General features: G+C 37.3%; 1 protein-coding gene across 4 annotated transcripts in view; it reads left to right on the forward strand.

Annotated features, from left to right (window-relative positions):
- The window catches only part of ESYT2 (extended synaptotagmin 2), an 81,437-nt gene that overhangs the window by 35,978 nt on the left and 26,550 nt on the right, over positions 1-18,909 (forward strand). For all 4 annotated transcript variants that reach the window (XM_068174339.1, XM_068174351.1, XM_068174359.1 and 1 more), the window contains exons 5-7: positions 3,144-3,216; positions 4,047-4,136; positions 15,449-15,504. In XM_068174339.1, the coding sequence (XP_068030440.1) occupies positions 3,144-3,216; positions 4,047-4,136; positions 15,449-15,504 (219 nt within the window). The remainder of the gene's footprint in view (positions 1-3,143; positions 3,217-4,046; positions 4,137-15,448; positions 15,505-18,909) is intronic.

Below are 18,909 nucleotides of genomic sequence, written 5' to 3' on the forward strand. Positions count from 1 at the left end.
AAGTAGCTTGAATAGCTAATCCACAAAGCACTCACTGGAGAATGTATTTAAAGGTTCAGTTTGAGGACCATATTTGTGAAGGGAATGCTTTGCCCTTCTCTTACTGTGGAGTTTATGTTTAAAAAAATTATCAAAACTCATTACAGTTTAAAAGTCTAGTTCTTGATGAAAAATATAGGCAAGGGAAAAATTTCAACCACTTGAGCAAATGAAGATAAAATCTAGAGACATTGTTAATGAAATCTTACATTTGCTAAAGTGCGTGAATGTAGTAAATACTTGGGTAAAGATTATGGATCAACAGAAAACAAGATAAACTCAGTCAATTTAAATGTGAACTGTAGCAAAGATAGCAAAGAAGACTGAGAGATTGAAGAAGTAGTTGTAAATAGCCTCAGTTTTTCAGCTTCTCATGACACAAAAAAATTGATGCACTGAAAAGAGTTTTAGGCTGCAGATTGAAAGACATGGCAGATTTTTTCAAACGTGGAATACTTGAATGGGGAGATTCACTACATTATATTGGCAGAAGACAGTTGTAAAAATAGGGCCTAAAGAGTTTCTAAAAACAATTAAGATAGTCCAGTGTACAGAACCACATATCACTGTAATAGAGGAAATACATTTGCCATAACCTTTTTATTTTTTCTTCTGGGTATCTTCCATGGGCTGCAATGACCACGTGCAGTACATTGTACATTGTACATGTCTTTTGATTCAGTACAGCTTCTGTTAATATTCTTACAAGAGTGTCCTCATTAAACTGTGATCTATCTCAGTGTTCTGTACCTTAAAGGGATCATAAATATTTCTGGGATATTATGATCTGAATGTGTAGAATTTGCTTACTATATGAGCTTTCAAGTTATATGGTGTATTACAGTGGAATTGTGTAGGCATCGACTGTTAATGGACCCAGCCAAATATCTTAGGGGATAAAACCATATTTAGCTTTATAATAAAGTTAAATGTTGTTGACTTAGTCCCCTCAAATGGAGTTTGTTACTATTTTTACTTCAGTTTGTCATCATGTTGTTATGGATTTTCAAACAAGCATATTGCTTCCCAGTCTTCATAACACAAATAGTTCTGATGCTGCAGAGTGCTGGGATTGAGGTTTCAGTTGCAGGTTTTAATTGACCTTGCTTCTCTCTGTCATGTTGTTATGCAATTATTTATATATATATATATGTGGGAGTGTATTTCTATATATATATCTCTACTATCTCTATATATAGTTAGATAGGTTAAAAATAGAAATTACATAGTTTTAAATTGTGTATTAAAAGTTATATACCTATTTTTAACTGTACAGTCACACTACATTCTTTCCGAGGAAAGCAACTGTCACCTTCCTTTGACATAGACCCCATCATGTTGTTGCCTTCCAGTTCCCCAAACTGGCCATAAAACAAAAAGCATTTTTCATAGTATTATCTTCTGAATAGTGGAAAATAAATTCCAGTGATGGATGTTTACAGCAAAGTCTTGGTAGTATTGTTTATTTCTGTTTAAGGGATTGATAAGATTTGCATTTGTTGAAATCCCAAAGGCAGCAGCACCACCACCACCCACAGAGCAGAGGAGGATATAGATGATTTGGATAATGGATATGTGGAATGCAGCAGCTCTCACCTTGTTTTTTATTTTGGTAGTACTTTGTGCCCCTCAGGCTCAGGGGAAGGCAACAGCAATCCTGCTGTTCTGCTCTTACTGTAAGAGTAATTATTCTATATTGACTTGAGCCTAGAATAGCCAATGAAGAGAGCAATTCCATTTGTTCACAATTCCCCAAACATTTTTGTAATAAGATTACTTCATACTCCCAAACACAGCTAACAGTGTTTCACTGTACAGACCAGGTCTGAGGAACAAATGTGCAAAACGTTGGGCTCTGCTGCAGAATCTGGAATAGGATGCCCTGCAGAGGAAACAATTTCCCCCTCCTTTTCAGCAGTGTCTGGCTTTTATCTGGCTCATCTCCATCCCACTTGGCTCCTTCTTCCATTTCCTTTACCTGGGCAGTCTGTTCAGAAAGCTCTTCAAATTTCATTTGTGCTTCTGATACAGCCTCTATCTTTTCAGAGAGTGTCCTAGACCAGCTCATCTCTCCCTACCTGGAGCATGATATTCAACTGTTGGGTTTTGCTTTTAGCTCTCATTCTGTAGAATCATTGACTAATTCCATGCTAAATCAGAGTCTCAAGCTTTCTTCCTGAGTTCCTTGTTGAGTCTCAAAATTAGTTTGTTTTCAGAACCAATGTGTCTCACAGCAGTACCAGCTCTTGGAAAAAAAAAAAAAAAAAGGTTGCTAAGCTCTGCTGGTACATGCTTGACCTGGATGAAGCTTCAGGGAAAGCAGCTAAAAATCCAAGCCTGAGTTGTGTGTGAATAATCTTGTAGCCTTGTAGCATGGGCTAAATAGTTGGGACTTCTTTTTACCAGCTTCAGCAAATCTGAAATACAGGGCAGCATCTGGAAAATTTCAATCACTTGAACTTGAATCCCAAAAATGGGATGCAAGAACTGTTCAGGGGAAAATATGCATAGTTTTTAATATGTTCTCTAATTTGCTTCCTGCCTTCTCTCCCTTCAGAAAAGGCTCAACTGTTTTTGGCTTAGAACTTGCTTAGAAGATCATTCAGCTCAGCATGCCCTGCTTATTGAAATTTTAAATATGACTGGCTTTGCAAGTCTATGAATATTTCAGACAAGTTTCATTTTTAGCATAACTACCATCTCTGTCTAGTACTTCTCATGATTACGTTAGCTGAGAGTGGATTTGGGTACATTTACAATCAATGAGATCTCTGGAGAGCTTTCCTGAAATGGAGTATGAATTCTGTGTCCATTATTTCCTAAAAGCAGGGCCTCTTGCTTCTTTCCTATTATGCATCCATCTGGAGATGGTAGCAAACCTAGGTATTAGTTTGATTTTGATCACAGCAATGTTTTGAAGGGGGTGTTTTAGCAAACGGACATTGTTTTATGTTCTAATATTTCAACATGCATTTTTTGTGCATACATATTTTTGTGTATTTTGGGGAGACAAAATACATTGTCATGACACTGCAAAACAGAACTAACAGTTTATTGCAGTTTAGTTCATAAAAGTGAAATGTATCCTTTCTTTTTTGGTTTAGTTTTGTTGGAAACTGTGAAATTGATTTGGAGATCAAGAGATACTTCTGCAGAGCTGGTGTGAAAAGCATACAGGTGAAATTCAATTTTTTTTCTTTTGATTTTCATATCACTAAATAACTATTTTCTGATGAAATAATCTATAAGAAAGCAACAGCAATTGTGTAGTTTTCTAGCTTTTTTTTCTCATTTGAATATTATTGATACTGTATTAGAATTTAGTAGCATGACTTAACATAAGAAAAAAAATCCTTTAAGATGTAGAACAAATATGTAACATTTACTACAGGAAAAGCTGGAGATGATTTCACATCAAGCCAATGTGATGTGTTGTGTTCAAGTGATGTATCAGTTTATAAAGGCACCATGGAGCTTAAAACTTTATTTCATGTAATATGTAAGCATCAGATAGAATTACTCTTTAGTTACTCTGTTATTTAGAATTACTGTTAGTTGATTTGCCTTCTGATATTTCTGAGATTTCCTGAACTTTGGTAACAGATCTCTCCCTAAGGAACAGAATTAGCTCTTTTGCATGTGTCTTGACACACCTGTAAGCATTTACCTGCTTTTGCTCTGGTACCTGTGGATGCCACTGTGCTTCTTGTGTCACATTTGCTTTTGTGGAGCTGTAGAAATAATCCACTTCACACTTTTAAAAAATTGCCACCAACATGACACTGCATGATACAGATGAATGTAATGAATTTCTAAGTACAACTTTTAAGTGCTTGTATGAATTTTTTTGGGTTTGGATGATTTATAAAGAAAGAATTTATTTATATATATATATATACAATTCTTCCATAAGCAAGAATTTAAGGAATTAGATGTGTGAGCATTGCCAGCAAATAAATTTTATTTAAAACTTGACTAAAGTAAATTTTTTTTTCCCTCTTTCACAGATCCATGGCACCATGAGGGTTATCCTGGAACCACTAATTGGAGACATGCCCCTAATTGGAGCACTATCCCTTTTTTTCCTTAGGAAACCTGTAAGCACTTATCTCCCTTTCAAACTTTTTTAGAGTGCTGATGATGGTAGTTAGAAAACGATGAAGCAAGAATTAAGCAGCAAAAGGAAACAGTTTGGGAAATGTTTGGTTGAACTTTGACAGATAAGCACTGGAAAAATGTTATGAATGTAGCAGGAACCAAGATGGATAATAATTACCTTGGAATTTGGAAGCATGTCTTGTGAAAGCTGTCAGACTTTTCTTACAAGTCCTCTGGGTAAGGAAAGATCTATACATACCATCTAGATTGGTTGTAAAAAAGCTTTTGTTGCCGGTCTCTTGATATTCCGTAGATCTAACTTAAAATTTCACAAAATCTGTGCAAGATTGTTAAGAAAACCAATGCTGGTGTTAGCACAAATTAAAATTAGAATGGGAAATTACCCACCTACTGTAAGGTTTTGTCCTAGGTAGCAAGTGGGCAATTTCCATTACATTTACCAGTGACCCAAGCATGGGGCTGGATGAAGTACATAGTGGGATGGAATTGGAATTCAAAATGATCATGATAGCAGCAAAAGTGGAAAGCTGAGAGAAGGTTCACAGAATTCAGCTGGGAAATGCACTAGGCCAAAGTGCGTGTTTGGGTAGGAATAATAGTGAAACAAAGGTGAGCCAACAAGGTCTGACTGGTATAAAAATGATACAGCCAAACTGGCATGTGTAAACAAGAGGACAGCCCTCAAATGCTTTCAGTTTTAGGCACAGCACTTCAACAAATCCCTTTTTATAAAAGTAAAAAGGATGACACAATACACATTGCACTTGGCTGGTGGAAAATTCTTTGATGTTTTGTATGTGTGTGTGAGGCAGTTTTAGCAATTTGAAGTTTGGTGCTGCTTTTGATAAGTATCCATAAGAGAAAATGTGAACAATGTGGAAATTCTTATGCTCCATAGACTTCTTTAAAGAAATTAATTGTTTCCATCTCTTACTTGAAAGTATATTTTCCATTGGAAGCTTTCCTTGAATATGTTCTAACTAAACATTAAAACTTACTATGTCAAGGTTTAGCAGTTTCAGACTGGCAGGTCACGATTTACAAGTGCATGGGTTTAGACACTTTGAAGCATCACAAAGTGATCATCTTGGTTTCATCAGCAGTCTGAAAGCCTGAAAAGTTGATCTAGGCTTGGGGGGTAAGAGTGAATTCTTAACAGCTTTAGGAGGCATGATGTTACTTTCTTCAAAGAAATAACATTCTTGTGATACAGTTCTTTTGAACAAATGTCCCGTGATACATTTTTGCGATCATGTTGAAAAGATAGGTTTGGTTTTATGTATTTATGTATGGCTTAGAAAAAACTTCCATCACTTGTGTATTTACGTGGCTTGTTTCCTCTGTCTAGAGAAACTATGTGTGCTTGGGTAGAAGGAAAGGAGACTTAAATCTTAGTAAAATATGCAAGAATTTGAAAATATTTTGTACCTGATTTAGTCATTGTTTTTGTTAAAGTGAATTAGTTCATGCAAAACTGATAAAACATCGGTGCTCTTATTTGGAAATAGTTAAGTACATTGGGATGAACCAAATTTGAATTTCCACAGATTTCTTTGAAGTGAGCCTAAACACTAGGAGATGTCTGCTTAAGTTTCACCTCATTGTTAATCTCTGGCGGAGCCGTGAGTGTAGGACGGCTGTTAATCTTCATGTTTATCCTGACAAAGTAAGCATGGCCCTGAAAAAGATTGAATGCTGTCTTATGCTGCTTTGCGCTGTGTAATTGTTAGCATACTCTCTGATACTGTTTTGCTATTCAATCCTCTGCCAAGCCACTTCCATGCTCAGTACAGTCCCCAGATCATTGCAGAGACCATCCAATAAACAAGTTAAATGCAAACATTCTGGTTTAGAGGAGCAGGGAGAAAAGTGTAGCTACGTTGTTTGTGTTGTCTGTCTCAGTTCTGTTTTGTACAGTCCTTCTGCAGAAGCCATTCTGACACACTCTGTGCTGGAGCCATGACCTGACCCAGTATGTCTGGATTGCCCTGGGGTACCTCCTGCAGATGCTTCTGTTTGGTGCCTTCTGGGGGAGAGGTGGGAAAGCTGGCAGTGGTAGGAGGGAGAGAGCAGCAGCAGGAATCCTTAGAAGCAGTTCCTGGCACTTCTCTGCATCCCAGCATCCCGCTCTGGTAGGAGGTATCCAAACCTTCCACTTCTGGTACTCCCAGAACCTTCTCCAGTAGATTTTAACTCTGGCACCTGTGCCCACTCTTTTCTAAGTGTGATACATCTGCAGAGTGCTTAACTAGGACAACTTGCACCTGAGAGAAGAAACTGAAAACATATCAAGTGAAACACCCCTCAGCTGGAGTCAGTTTGTGAACTTTGGGAAATAATTTGTCCATAGTAATTTTGTCTTTTGTCCTACCCCTGACACTTTATTAGTGGGACAAAAAAGGATGGGAGATAGAGAAGAGTATCAGCTTGGACTAAAAAGTCAAGCCCTCCTCAAAAGTCTTCAGTTACAAAAATGTAAAAAGTGTTTTTCACCCTCGTTTCATTTAAAAACTAAGGTAGTGGTCAAGGTCCAAGCAAACCTAAGGGTGGATGGTACAAAAATAATCTAAGGTAGCCCATAACTTTGACAGTTACCCATGGCTGTTCAGCTTTTTCCAAACAGACTTCTCTCTCCACCGCAGTGTGTTTTCTCAGTGTTTATTTTTCTAACTTCTGTAGAAAAATGTAAAATAAAGCTTATTATAGCCAGAACCAAATTCTGTTCTCTTACTAGAGAGCAAATGGCTGCAGCCAAAGAAATCTTTTCTTAAATATTTTTGTTAGAAGAGAAGAGGAATTAGCTGGCAGCTGGCATTAGATTTTGTTCTCATATTTTCCAGTCTAAAGTAACTGGCAACAATTCCTCTTGCTCTGTATCATCTGTTTGCTGGACTTAATGACTATATAAGGCAACATGGCCCATGAGTTTACCAGTCTCATATTTCTGAGTAATACATAAAGTTTTTGATTATTCAAGAGTTCCTACATCTTATAAAACTTTCTATATATTGTATTTTGTTTTTGTTATTGTGAAGAAGATGCTAAAAGTTTCATCAGCTTATTTTATAAGTCCAAATATGTAGGACATTTCAAAGGAGGGAAATATGTGCATTCTAATGTTTGAAGTAGTCTTTTAAATCTCTGAGTGTCAGTGCTAAAGAGAAGGTGGCCCTGGATTAACAGTCAGGATTTGTGAGGTTCTTTGCATACTTCTCACTATATTAATGTTATGTATATTTACCAGATGGTTGGTTCTCAAAGTTTTAGTTATCATTTTACTTTTAGCATGAATCAGTGCATAGTTATTTTGGTTTGTTGTTCAGTTATAGAAGTTTATATGGCTTATAGTTGTACTGTAAATGGGTAATTTTCAAAAGCTTGTTCAGTGGCACACTCAGAATTGAGGGTGTGTCATAACCCAACTGTTTTCTCTTAATAAAAGCCAAAACCCTCCCAAATAAGACAAACACATAAAAATACTAGTGTTCCAAAAAGAACAATGGCTGGAAAACAGGATGTCTTCCAGGAAAAATGGGCAGCTCTTCCAAAGCTCTCATTTTCAGATTCACAGTTTTGCCTTCCACTTGCTGACTTGAGTACTACTCTCCTTCAACTCACTTCACAGATTGGTTCTCTTCTGTAGTTTTGATTAATTTTTATATCAGTTTAATTTCATTTACTATTGTCTGCCTTAGGAAAACTGGCTGGATGGGACTTTCAAAATTACAAGTCCTGATGAAAATTAGACTCAAAAAGGAGAGCTTGCAGCCATAATGAGTCCCAGTGAAATGGCTGGAAATAAACAAAGTGGTTATGTAGAATGTATAGAATGCCTCCAGAACAGGCATTCAGGGACTGCCAGGTTTGTGGAATACCTGGATAAATGCTGATGCACAGCTACTGTTAGAATAATATTTGTTAAGAATTAGTCTTGTTTGAGAGCTTGCAGCCATGAGTCCCAGTGAAATGGCTGGAAATAAACAAAGTGGTTATGTAGAATGTATAGAATGCCTCCAGAACAGGCATTCAGGGACTGCCAGGTTTGTGGAATACCTGGATAAATGCTGATGCACAGCTACTGTTAGAATAATATTTGTTAAGAATTAGTCTTGTTGTTTATGAAGTGATTGATTTGCACTGCTACTCAAAATTTGCTACAACTTACATTTTTTCTCAGTGATTTTAGATTTTGGTAGCTTATGGGATGTTTTAAGGGCCATCACAGTTGATGTTTCCACACTACCTTATTCTTTTTTTCCCATTTCTCTTTTCATTCAATGCTGTTGTCTCTCTTACACCAGCTTTGAAACTTCTGCTGCTGGAGGAAGCTGGCTAAGGGATGTGAGCTGGCACGATATTAAACACCATAAGAAATGCCCAGTTTCCTGTGCTAGATGTAATTTAGTTGCCAGCTCACTAAACTCAGAACAGTGTCAAGACTGGTGTGAGGGTGTGAACCAAAATGCAGTCTGGTAGAAGGGTAGGAAGGAGTGGAGGAGGTGGAGGGAATTGTCTTGAATGAAGCTGTGAGTAGCTGACACTAGAGAACAGCAGGTGCACTGGATTTGTGCAAAGTCAACTATGATCCTGCTTCTGGTCACTTCAGCTCACTTGCCTGCTGTGTTTTCTACCCCCTGAAGTATACATCTTACCTCTTTAGCAGTTGTCTCACTGAAATCTTCAGAGAGTTACAACTGAAAAACTTTTAAACACCATTTCTGTGCAGAGATATGCTGAGTTTCCTATAGCAACCAGTGGGAATACTACAGCACCTACTCGCTGTAGTGTTGTTTGAGAGATGGAGTTTATTGTGTATTTCCTGGGAGATACACTGGGTAATGTTACATATTAAATTATTACAACAATGCCAGCACTTCAGTATTGTAGGTGGTGATGGGCTTTGCTCTACTAACAAACAGATTGTACCAGGTCTCTGTATGGCCATTCATGAGTAACAGTAGAGGGAGGGCATGTTAAGTCCCCTCCTTGTAATCCTTGTAATCCTGGGAAGAATCACACCTTATCCTATGGAATTGTATCCTCCTGGCCTGTAGGAGAGCTTAAGTTTTCCTGCAGAAGTCTTACACTTCCATAACTTGTTTAGCAGGAAGTTGTTAATCAGCATTTTAAAATATGCTGTGGCTTCTCTTCTGAGAATTAGTATTGTTCATGGCAGCCAAATTAAGCCACAAGGTTGGCAGTGTTCAGAGGCTGCTTTTTGTACTTCTGTGAACTTTATTTATGGCCCTGTGTATTCTACATTCCAGCACGTATTTTTCCCTTTGTAAAGGTTTCTAGGGTCTTCTATACCCAATATGTATAGAGATGCTCATTAGTTTTTAGCCTATCTTTTCTTATTGGCTGAAGTTTATTTGTTTATTTTTTAATCTGATATTTAACCTCTTCCAAAGCATGTGTTGCATTAGTTCTCAGTATAGAGCTTTGGTAAGATGTGAATTTCTTTGGCTTTCAGGCAGATAACAAAATTTGTTTTCACTTCTCTGAGCAGAGGAAAAATTGTAAGAGGTTTGAGTAACAAGACACACAGACTACTTCATTGGAAAATGTAACTGGTGTCTGGAATCCTGCCTTTGTCCAGTGAGCTGGTTGGTAGAGTCTGCAAGGTACATCACCTCTCTCAGTTGCAGTGTGTTGTGGAAAGACACCATCGTTTCTGGCTTCTGGCAGAATTTCATTTCGTTACAAATTCTGCACGCAGTTTTTCCAGTGTTCTGGAATTTTTTTCTGTTAGTTTCGCTGCCGAGAACCAGCTGGCATTCTCTGAATTTAGCTAAACTAAGAGAATTATGCATTGCTTAAAATGGTGACAGAGGAGGAAATCATATTGTTAAGCTATTTTTTAAATATGGAAAGTTTTTAGGTTTGGTGCTTTATAAAAGATTCATCAACTGGGAGTCCCTTGCTTGCTTCCTTTTTCTCCATGGGACTTTTCAGTTAGTTATGATGGCAACATTGCTGTAACTTCTGTCAGAATCACATGTTAGGGGATCCTGTTCTTCTCCAGCAAGTCATGGCATGGTAGTGCCCAAAATACGGAATGAAAACCCCTTGTTATTTTGCTGGACTGTGGCTGGGGTCTCCCTCCTGCTTATCAAGAAATTCTTTGCCTCCTTTCTTCTCATTCTGCTGTGAGTGTGTCTGCTGTCACTGTTATTTCTATACTTTTGCAGGTATAAGGTTTTTTTTTTTCTGACTAGCCTTTTGGAAAACTCTTCTTAAGTTGCAAACAATATATCTATTGCTGGTCTGATTATGTTTGGAAACCAAGTGCAGACTGGAAACAACTTCGTTGGAAGGGAAAGTGGGGTGAAGACAGGGGGAGATAGAACACTAAAAAAACCAGAAGAGGAGAAAACAACACAAATATTTCTCCCTAATACCTGTAGACTAAGATTAGAGTGAGTGTTACTGCTGGGTGCTTCTGGTAGAACTGGGAAGGAAGCTCTGGGGTGGGTGAATGCAACAAACTTTATCTGACAGGGGAATTTACCTTCAGAGCCCAAACAGTGAAAGCTTGATTATGCCAGGAGTTTGAAGGCTCATATTCCTTCCAAAACATTTCATGACTTAAGATTTATTTGCAAAGTTTTTTAATAATCCTGTAAAGTTCTTAGCTGTAGTAATGTTTTTTAATTTCTGAGCTTCAGCTTCAAGTGGAAGTAACATTTCTGAAATTGGTCTTTATCTTTATTCCTGTACATTAGGTGGATGAAGAGAATTTCTGATATTATATGTATTTCTTGTCTCAATGACCACTCTTAGCAGCAAACATCTCAGGTTTTTGTGTCATTGTTTTTTCATGTTTCATGCTTTAAGGACTGATGATGAAATTAATGGGTAGGCTTGTTTTTTAGGAGAGGTGTGTAATAATCAAATTGTTGACAGTGAGGTTGTACCATAGGCCCTGTGTTGTTTCATAGGCCATGTTGCAACCTTTTGAAATGCTTTTTAGTCACATTAATGCAAATGTCACTTCTCAGTGGCATCTCTTCAGTTGTTCTTGGTTTTCTTTTGGGCTGTGGCAGTTAATACAGAAACCACTGTGATAAACGTTTCAGTGCAGTGCAGGATATGTTTCTCAATGTTGAATTTCAACATGCATTGTGTTGCTCAATGCATTTGTTCAGTGAAGTCTGTTTAGGAGACAGCAGAGGACTTACTGTGTTAATTGCTGTATTCAGTACACTGAACAAAATATGAAAACAAAAGGAAATGCAAATCTTTTTTCATTTGCTATTTAATCTGAAAACATCATTATGTAGAACTGTTAATACAGGTATGAGCACCTCAGGATAGGGACCACTTTTGGAAGGTATTTATGGTGTCCATTTGCTTCTATTTTGCCTAGGAATAAAGAAAAAATAAATCATATAATAAACTGGGTTCTTTGTCTTAAAACAGTATAAAATTACTTCTTCTAGAAGCTAGACTGCATAGATTTTTAAAGCATCTCATAATGTACAGTCAAAACTTGTGATTAGAACTTGTGATTAGTCTGAATACTCAATTTGTGGTTAGACTTATCAGCTACTACAATGCTACTTGTTTGCTATATTACTTAAACATCTGTGGGTTTGCATGATTGAGGAAACAATATAAAACTGAAATTATTCACACTGTTGGACTTTTCATCCTGGTTCAATTATTTATTTCTTAACTTTTTTTTTCAGATTTAAGATGAGGAGGAGATTTGAGGAAATATACTAAAAATTTGCACAATTAATTTTCAAAGTGGAATGTACTGAAATTATCTTAGTTTTCCTAAATGAAAATGTTCTGTGTTCTAGCTCATAGTTTGCTTCTGTAGAACTGTACTAATAAAGCTTACATACCAATGTAAAATAACCCATTTTGCAACAAATTATTTTCAACAAGATGTTTTTTACATTTGGAAATTAAAAACTTCATAGCTTTAAATTGATAATCGTGTAGACAAAAAAAATTACAGCACCTCAAAAAAAAAAAAAAAGACTGTTCTATATACAGTATGGGTTGTAGCTAAGACCTTATTCTCTTCTGTAAGGTATTACTTCCTTAGCCATGCTAGTATTCCATAAATAGACAAGCATTAACCTTTTCTCACTAAAATAATCCTGCTAGTACTCTAATAGAAAGTGGACAAAACTAGTTGTAAATGAGGTACTTTAAAAAAGACATTGAATACAAAGTGGTCCTGCAGCCAGTGATGGCTTTGTGCTTTCACCTAAAGAAGGAAGCAGCCAAGAAAGTTAGCAATCTCTGCAGAACTACTGGAGAATCTTTTCACTGTAGATTCTTATAGTCTGGCTTCATCCATAACAAATGTAAATGATCAGGTAGATGGCTTCATCTGAGTTTAGTTTCCCTCATATAGCCTGACTCTCTGTAGAGAGGGGATGTCTGAAACAGGATCTCTGACTTTCTGGAGAAACTACTGGGGGGAATTACTCAATGATGGGGAAAGATGGAAATTTTCTGCCCCAAGGAAGATGACTCCTACCCCATCTGCAGATTTGCAGCTGTGGAACAGCGTTGGGGCCAGTGTAGCAGAGGAGGGCCTGGGAGCATCCAAGCCAGCAGAGCCTGAACTGCACTGAAGCACCAGGAGAAAGGGTGAGGTGGTCACTTCTGAGAGACTCCTGGCCCCATGTGCCATCCTGACTTGTTCTCTCTTGAGGTTTGTGCTTGCCTGGACCTCAGGTTCAGCCTGTTGTCAACTGTTACAGCTTGTCTGGCCCTCAGACCATTACCCACTGCTGCTCTTCCCTGTGGGGATCAACACCACTTCCAGGGGAGATCTGGAAAGCATGAAAGGTGACTGCAGTGTGGCTCTGGAGACAATTCAAGGGCACAGGGGCTCAGGTGATGAACTCCCTCCTGCTGGCAAGGTTGAAGAGACAAGAAAGTGATTTGGAGTAGCCAGGAGAGAGTCATGAACAGGAAATCCTGGAAGCCAAGCCAAAACTCTGTGATCAGAAGTTTGGCTTGGTGGATGAGAGAAGAACAATGGATACAGCTGACCTTGACTTCAGTAAAGTTTTTGACACAGCCTTCTGCTACATCCTCGTAGGTAAACTGCTAAGTACAGAGTAGATAAATGGACAGCTTGGTTGAAAAGTGGCTAAACTCTTCAGGCTCAGTGAGTTGTGGTCAGCAACATGAAGTTTGGCTGCAGGACCATCAGTAGTGATTTACCCCGGGGTAAAACCTGGGGCCAGCACAAATTCATGGCTGTCCTGGATGGTGGGACAGAGTGTGCTCTCAGCAAGTTGGCTTGCTTAAAACTGGAAGAAGTGCTTGATACACCTGATAGTTGTATTGCTATTTAGAGGGACCTTGACAAGCTGGAGAAATGTGCCAACAGAAATTTCATGAAGTTCAACAAATGGAAATGTAAAGTCTTGTGCTTAGAGAGGAATAACCCTGTCTCCCATGTCAGGCTAGGGGCTGACTGTCTTGAAAGCAGCTTTGCTGAAGAAGATGCAGGCTGTTCAGTTGGACAGAAAGGGGAAGAGAAGTCAGAAATGTGCACTTACAGCAAAGAAAGACAACAGCATCCTGGGCTGCAGTAGGAGAAGTGTTGCCAGCTGGTTGAGGGAGATTTTTCCATTCTCCACAGCACTGGTGAGGCACATCTGGAGCGTAGTGTGGGGTTCCCCAATATAACAGAGACAGGGACATGCTGAAATAAGTCCAGTGAAGGGCCACAAAAATAATGAAGGTATTGGGCATCTCTCATGATACCTGCTCCAGTCCCTTAATCATCTTCATGATGTCCAGAATAGCCTGAGCCCTGTTTGTGGCAAGGGCATGGTGCTCATGTAGGTTCTTGCAGTAGGTCCCATGATGTGTGTTGCCTTTTGTTCTGGAATATCTGGTTATTGCATCTTAATTTTTTCATTGAAAGGATAATGATTTTCTTTGTCCCTGCTTAATTATTTGTTACAGTTAGGCCTGGTAATATTGTTCATAGGTAACATTGTTGAAATATTTTCACTATTATAAAAGTATATTAAATAACAGTGCTCCTTATATGAGTTAATCTATTATGTGTTATCTTTACTGGAAGTATTTGCAAAGGAAATCACTAATTAAACGATAAATAGATCCTTTGTAAAAGAATGGTATGTGCTATTCTTAAAAAAGAAAGTGAAGGTAGGATGATGATTCTTGTCAGTTTGTGAAAATATACAACATTTGTTCTTGTAGAGGTTTGCTGTTTTGTTTTAGCATTTAGCTGAACCACCACAATTAGTTTCTTAACTGAGGAATATCAAAATCCTTTTCTCATGCAGTTAGATTAGGTGAGTTGGATTTGGAAACACTGTGGTAACTGGATGGGTTTGGATTTATTTCTTGCTTAAGTACTCTGTTAACTTCTGTGAAGTTAATTGAAATCATTCAATGAAGAGAGAACTAAGGGAATTCAGGTCTGTTGGTTTTGTTATCTAGAATTAGAATATTATAGGATCAAAAAGGATGTTTTATATTAGTTTTTAATGCCAGCAATCTTGAAACAGAATAGGTACCTTTGTACAGCATCTTCTGCAAAGATTTTCAGTGAAGAAAGTATGCATGACCTAGCAATGAGTTATCCCTTTTAATTATTTCTGAGGATTTTTCTCACTTTGATACTTAATCCTGTTGATACCTTTTTCTTTATCAGTGATAGAATGCACTTGTGCCTTGAAAACAGCCTCTTATGTTTGCAAGCTGTTATCACATCTTCCTGCCACCTTCTTAATCCCAATTCTTCATTCTTTCTGTTGCCTCTGTCTTCTAGATCTCTTATTTTCCTGGTCTCATGTTGGATTTTTTGTCAGTTTATTATAATTTGCAAATTCATCTTAATGAGTGTTCATTTCTAACAGGTCTATGGTGACTCCCCAAGTATTTCTCCAGAAAACAGGACCACATTTCATTTTTCTATATGTGTTGTACAGAGTAGATCCTGTGTATTTGTGTATATTGGGGTATTGGGGGATGTATGTTTATATGAATGGTGGAAGAGTGGATAAGAGAATAGTGAAACTTTTTATAACTTTTAAAAAATGTGTCTAAAAATTCTTAAGAATGGAAGAGGGTTATTTTGTTTGTTTGTTTAAGAAAATCCTGGAAACTGCTTAATTCTCCATGGATCAAAATCTATAACTATTGTGTTTATTATTTCAGTGTTACAAATTCTAAGCTGCTTCTTTTTTTTTTTTTTCTTTTTCCTTTTTTTTTTCTTTTTCTTTTTCCTGTCCTTCCCTCTCCCTCCCGCCCCCTTCCTTTTCTCTGCAATTTACAGCTTTTGGAAATTAACTGGACTGGACTGACCAATCTTCTGGATGTTCCAGGACTGAAGTGAGTATACCTAAAACACTGTTTGCTATATCTGCACCCCAGTAAAGCCCAGAAAATCTCAAGACCATCAATTGAGTAATTTCTAGGTTAGATGACTCTGAGCAGTTAACTCTTAATATAGAATTATATGAAATTGCTCAATTTGCAGAAAGTAGTGATTTCACCACAAGTCCAAGTATGCCAAAGTATTTCTAGTAGGTCTTGTTAAAAATACTTTGAAAATAAAATTTGTAATGTACTTCCTTTAGTGTTCTCAGCCTTTCCAGAATCTTGTGAATTTCCTATCTGCCATCTCCTATGACAGCAGGAAGACACAGAGCCTTCCTTTCATGCCAGTGGGTTCATGACATCTTGGTTCTTGGCTTTGTATGCCAGTCCATCTCTCCTTGCTTGTGTAAAGGTTGTTAGAAATACCTTAAGATTATTCAAATGAAATACAGTTTCTAATATTGTCTACTTTTAAATAAGTATTTTCTACTAATTGTCTACTTTAAACTTTTTCTAATATTGTCAACTTTTAAAGCTTTCAGATTATTATGTAAAGATCAAGTGGAGTAGCAAAAGCATTGACTGTATATAGCTATAAAATAGCTTAGCTTATTCAGTGCTTTTCCTAATACCACATGATAAAATCCCAAATTAAAAAGCATCAATAGAGGTGCAAATCAGGCTGCTTTCAATCATTATAAACCTGATAAAGTTAAATCCATTAATATATTCATATTTATCAGGTTTTAATAGTTACCCAGGGGCTTTTTAATATGGAGACAACGGCAAAGGAGATAATGGCGGATCTGATACACACTTGGATTTGGTGACTACCCCTTTTGTTAGATCCCATACTCTCAAGAGTTGGCTGACTTCACAATTATTTTTTATTGTTTCAAAACAGGAGTTTGAATTTAGGTATTAAATTAATCCCCTAGTAATAAATTGCATGACTGAAGTGGATTTTGCTTTCCTTAGACACGTGAAGCCATTGCATGGAATCCCAGCTGAACAGTTTGAAATTAGAACTTGCATTAAGTAGGTTAATAGCTCCAAGAATTGCTCATGTATCAAGCCTGCTTAAGACTGTCTCTGAGCAAAGAGGTTTTCTTGATGAGTGAGAGAAAATGGCTTCCAAAATACAGCTCCTGAGTAATAATTCCCCTTTTTGATATGACTAAATTTACATTTAGTACTTAACTTTAATAGTCTCCTGAGACTCACATCCTGCTACATATTTGCCTGACTGCAAACACAAAACCTCAGATGTAAACAAAGTCTCACTAAATATCTCAAGTTTATGGTTTCCAGAGCAACCAAACTTGGCCACATATGCACAAACCAATGCCATCTAGACGTGGTATAGTTTCTATAGTAACTGTAACTGGAGTGACTCATGCTCTGCCTTGCCAAGAGGTTTCTTTAGTGCTGTATTTGTTTTTCTTATCTGTATAGATAAGTTGTGTATTTTGGTCTGACAACTTGACATATTGTAGTTGTTATAAACAATGATGAACAAGAGATTGCTGCCACCACAGGTACCTTTATAGTCCTGTGGCTGTTGGCTGCACACTAAAGTGCTTATTTGTACTGTTTGCAAATGTCTTCTGCTAATTGAATTTCAGCATTAGCTGCTGGAAGCTTCCCTGTCAGCTGTTAACAATTTTTTCATTGCTTTTCCTATATGACTCCACAAGGAGAAGGACACACAAGTTAATTCATATTCCATCATTAGTATAGCTTGTGGAGAGGTGGAATTAAAATCTCCTGTGAGCAGGAGCCAGGCTGTGAGAATACTCAGGTGCTTTCAGGAGGGGATGTGGATGATGGGAAGATGTTGGGGCTGCTTGAGATGCAGTGAAAACACTCAGTGCAGTCAGAAATGTGCTGTCTCTGCAGTATGAATAAAGATAGTATAGGAAAAATATACAGCTGATAAAAATTAAGTAGAGCTAAGTAGAGAGCAATACAAAAGAGTGGGCAACTAACAATTATTTTTCTGCAATGAAATTGAGCTTTTGAAGACAGTTTAATAAACTATATTAAACATTGCACACTTCTTTCATTTTTTGAACTGAAAAAATAATTCTATGTAGAATCATTGACTAAAGTTTTATGATCTTAGGAAGCTGTTTTTAATGATGCATCAACATAAGGGTTTATATTAATGCATCTTTCTGTGTTGCTTGCAGTGTTTTGTCTCTGTTTTGTCTATAGATCAGACCACTTACTTTAGATAACAAAAAAATGCAAAAGATTTTCATTTTTGCCTTGTATTCATGAAGAATACTTTGCATCCAAGAGCACCCCAGCTGGCTAATACTAGATGAGATTTAAACATCTTGAAAGCATAGTGTTGTTATAGAATTAATTTAATTCATTAGTTAGTTGCATACATTCTTCAGTCTTCTTTTTCAGATCCCTATATTTAAATTTAGAGTATCTGCTACCTTCTAGGAGTCCAGTTTCTCTGTGTAAAACTTGGTGAAACTTCATTAATGCTGCCTCATTTATCTCAGGTGTTTTTGTGAAATTCAAGTAGTAATGTTGGGATAAAATTATGAGACTGACCTCTGGAACCAGAGTTGGGGTTTGGTTCTGGCATAAAGGATTGTGAGTCCTCCCAGTGCTTGGGCTGTGTTTCTTTCTCTTATTTAAGGAGATTTACTGTAGCTTTATTTGAACATTAGTCAGTCTCTGAATCTTTTTCTGGTCCAGAGTAGGTTTATTTATGCCTGTGATCACATAAAGTCTGTGATCTTAAGGAAGAACTAGAGAAGATCAGGGCAGCCTTTCTTTCAAGGCAGCTCTGATACCATTGCTTTCCTTGCATGGCTCCTTTGCTTTCTGTCAGTTGATTTTCTCCATTAGTTATCTGTTCTTAAGGGACTGAGCATAAAGGCAGAGCTTTCTCTTCTTTGCCAAGTAGGGACGCTAACAAAAGCAGGAACAAAAAAGCTTACCTGATCTCTATACGAGAGTTTTGTCATTAGGCTTGTATTTTGAAAAGTGTGATTGTTGCTTGTGTAGTTACCATCACTTCAGCTTGGGTTTGGTTTTTCTTTTCTTTTTAATATTAAGACTGGTTGAGATGTTTATCTTCAGTTTTTTGTCACCTCTTAACAAAATAATGATTTCTATTTTCTTGGCACATTTCAGAGTTGAGCATACATAAACTGAAAGCTAGATGTTTGGCATAATGAAACTTGAAAGTTTGAAAAGTAATATGTTAAAATGATAGCTAAGTGAAGCTACTCTTCAGATAACATGATTATCTTGTAGTATTTGTCTTAAGATTTAAGATTTACTGAAACTGAATTTCTAGGGTTCACAGAGAATGACAACCTCTGTAAATGTGATTGGAAAAGCTCTGCATGAAGGGGAGGGGAAGGAAGACTCTTTAAGGGCACATGTGAA

The sequence above is a fragment of the Anomalospiza imberbis genome, chromosome 1 (genome assembly GCF_031753505.1).
Source record: "Anomalospiza imberbis isolate Cuckoo-Finch-1a 21T00152 chromosome 1, ASM3175350v1, whole genome shotgun sequence".
In the NCBI taxonomy this organism is placed as follows: Eukaryota; Metazoa; Chordata; class Aves; order Passeriformes; family Viduidae; genus Anomalospiza; species Anomalospiza imberbis.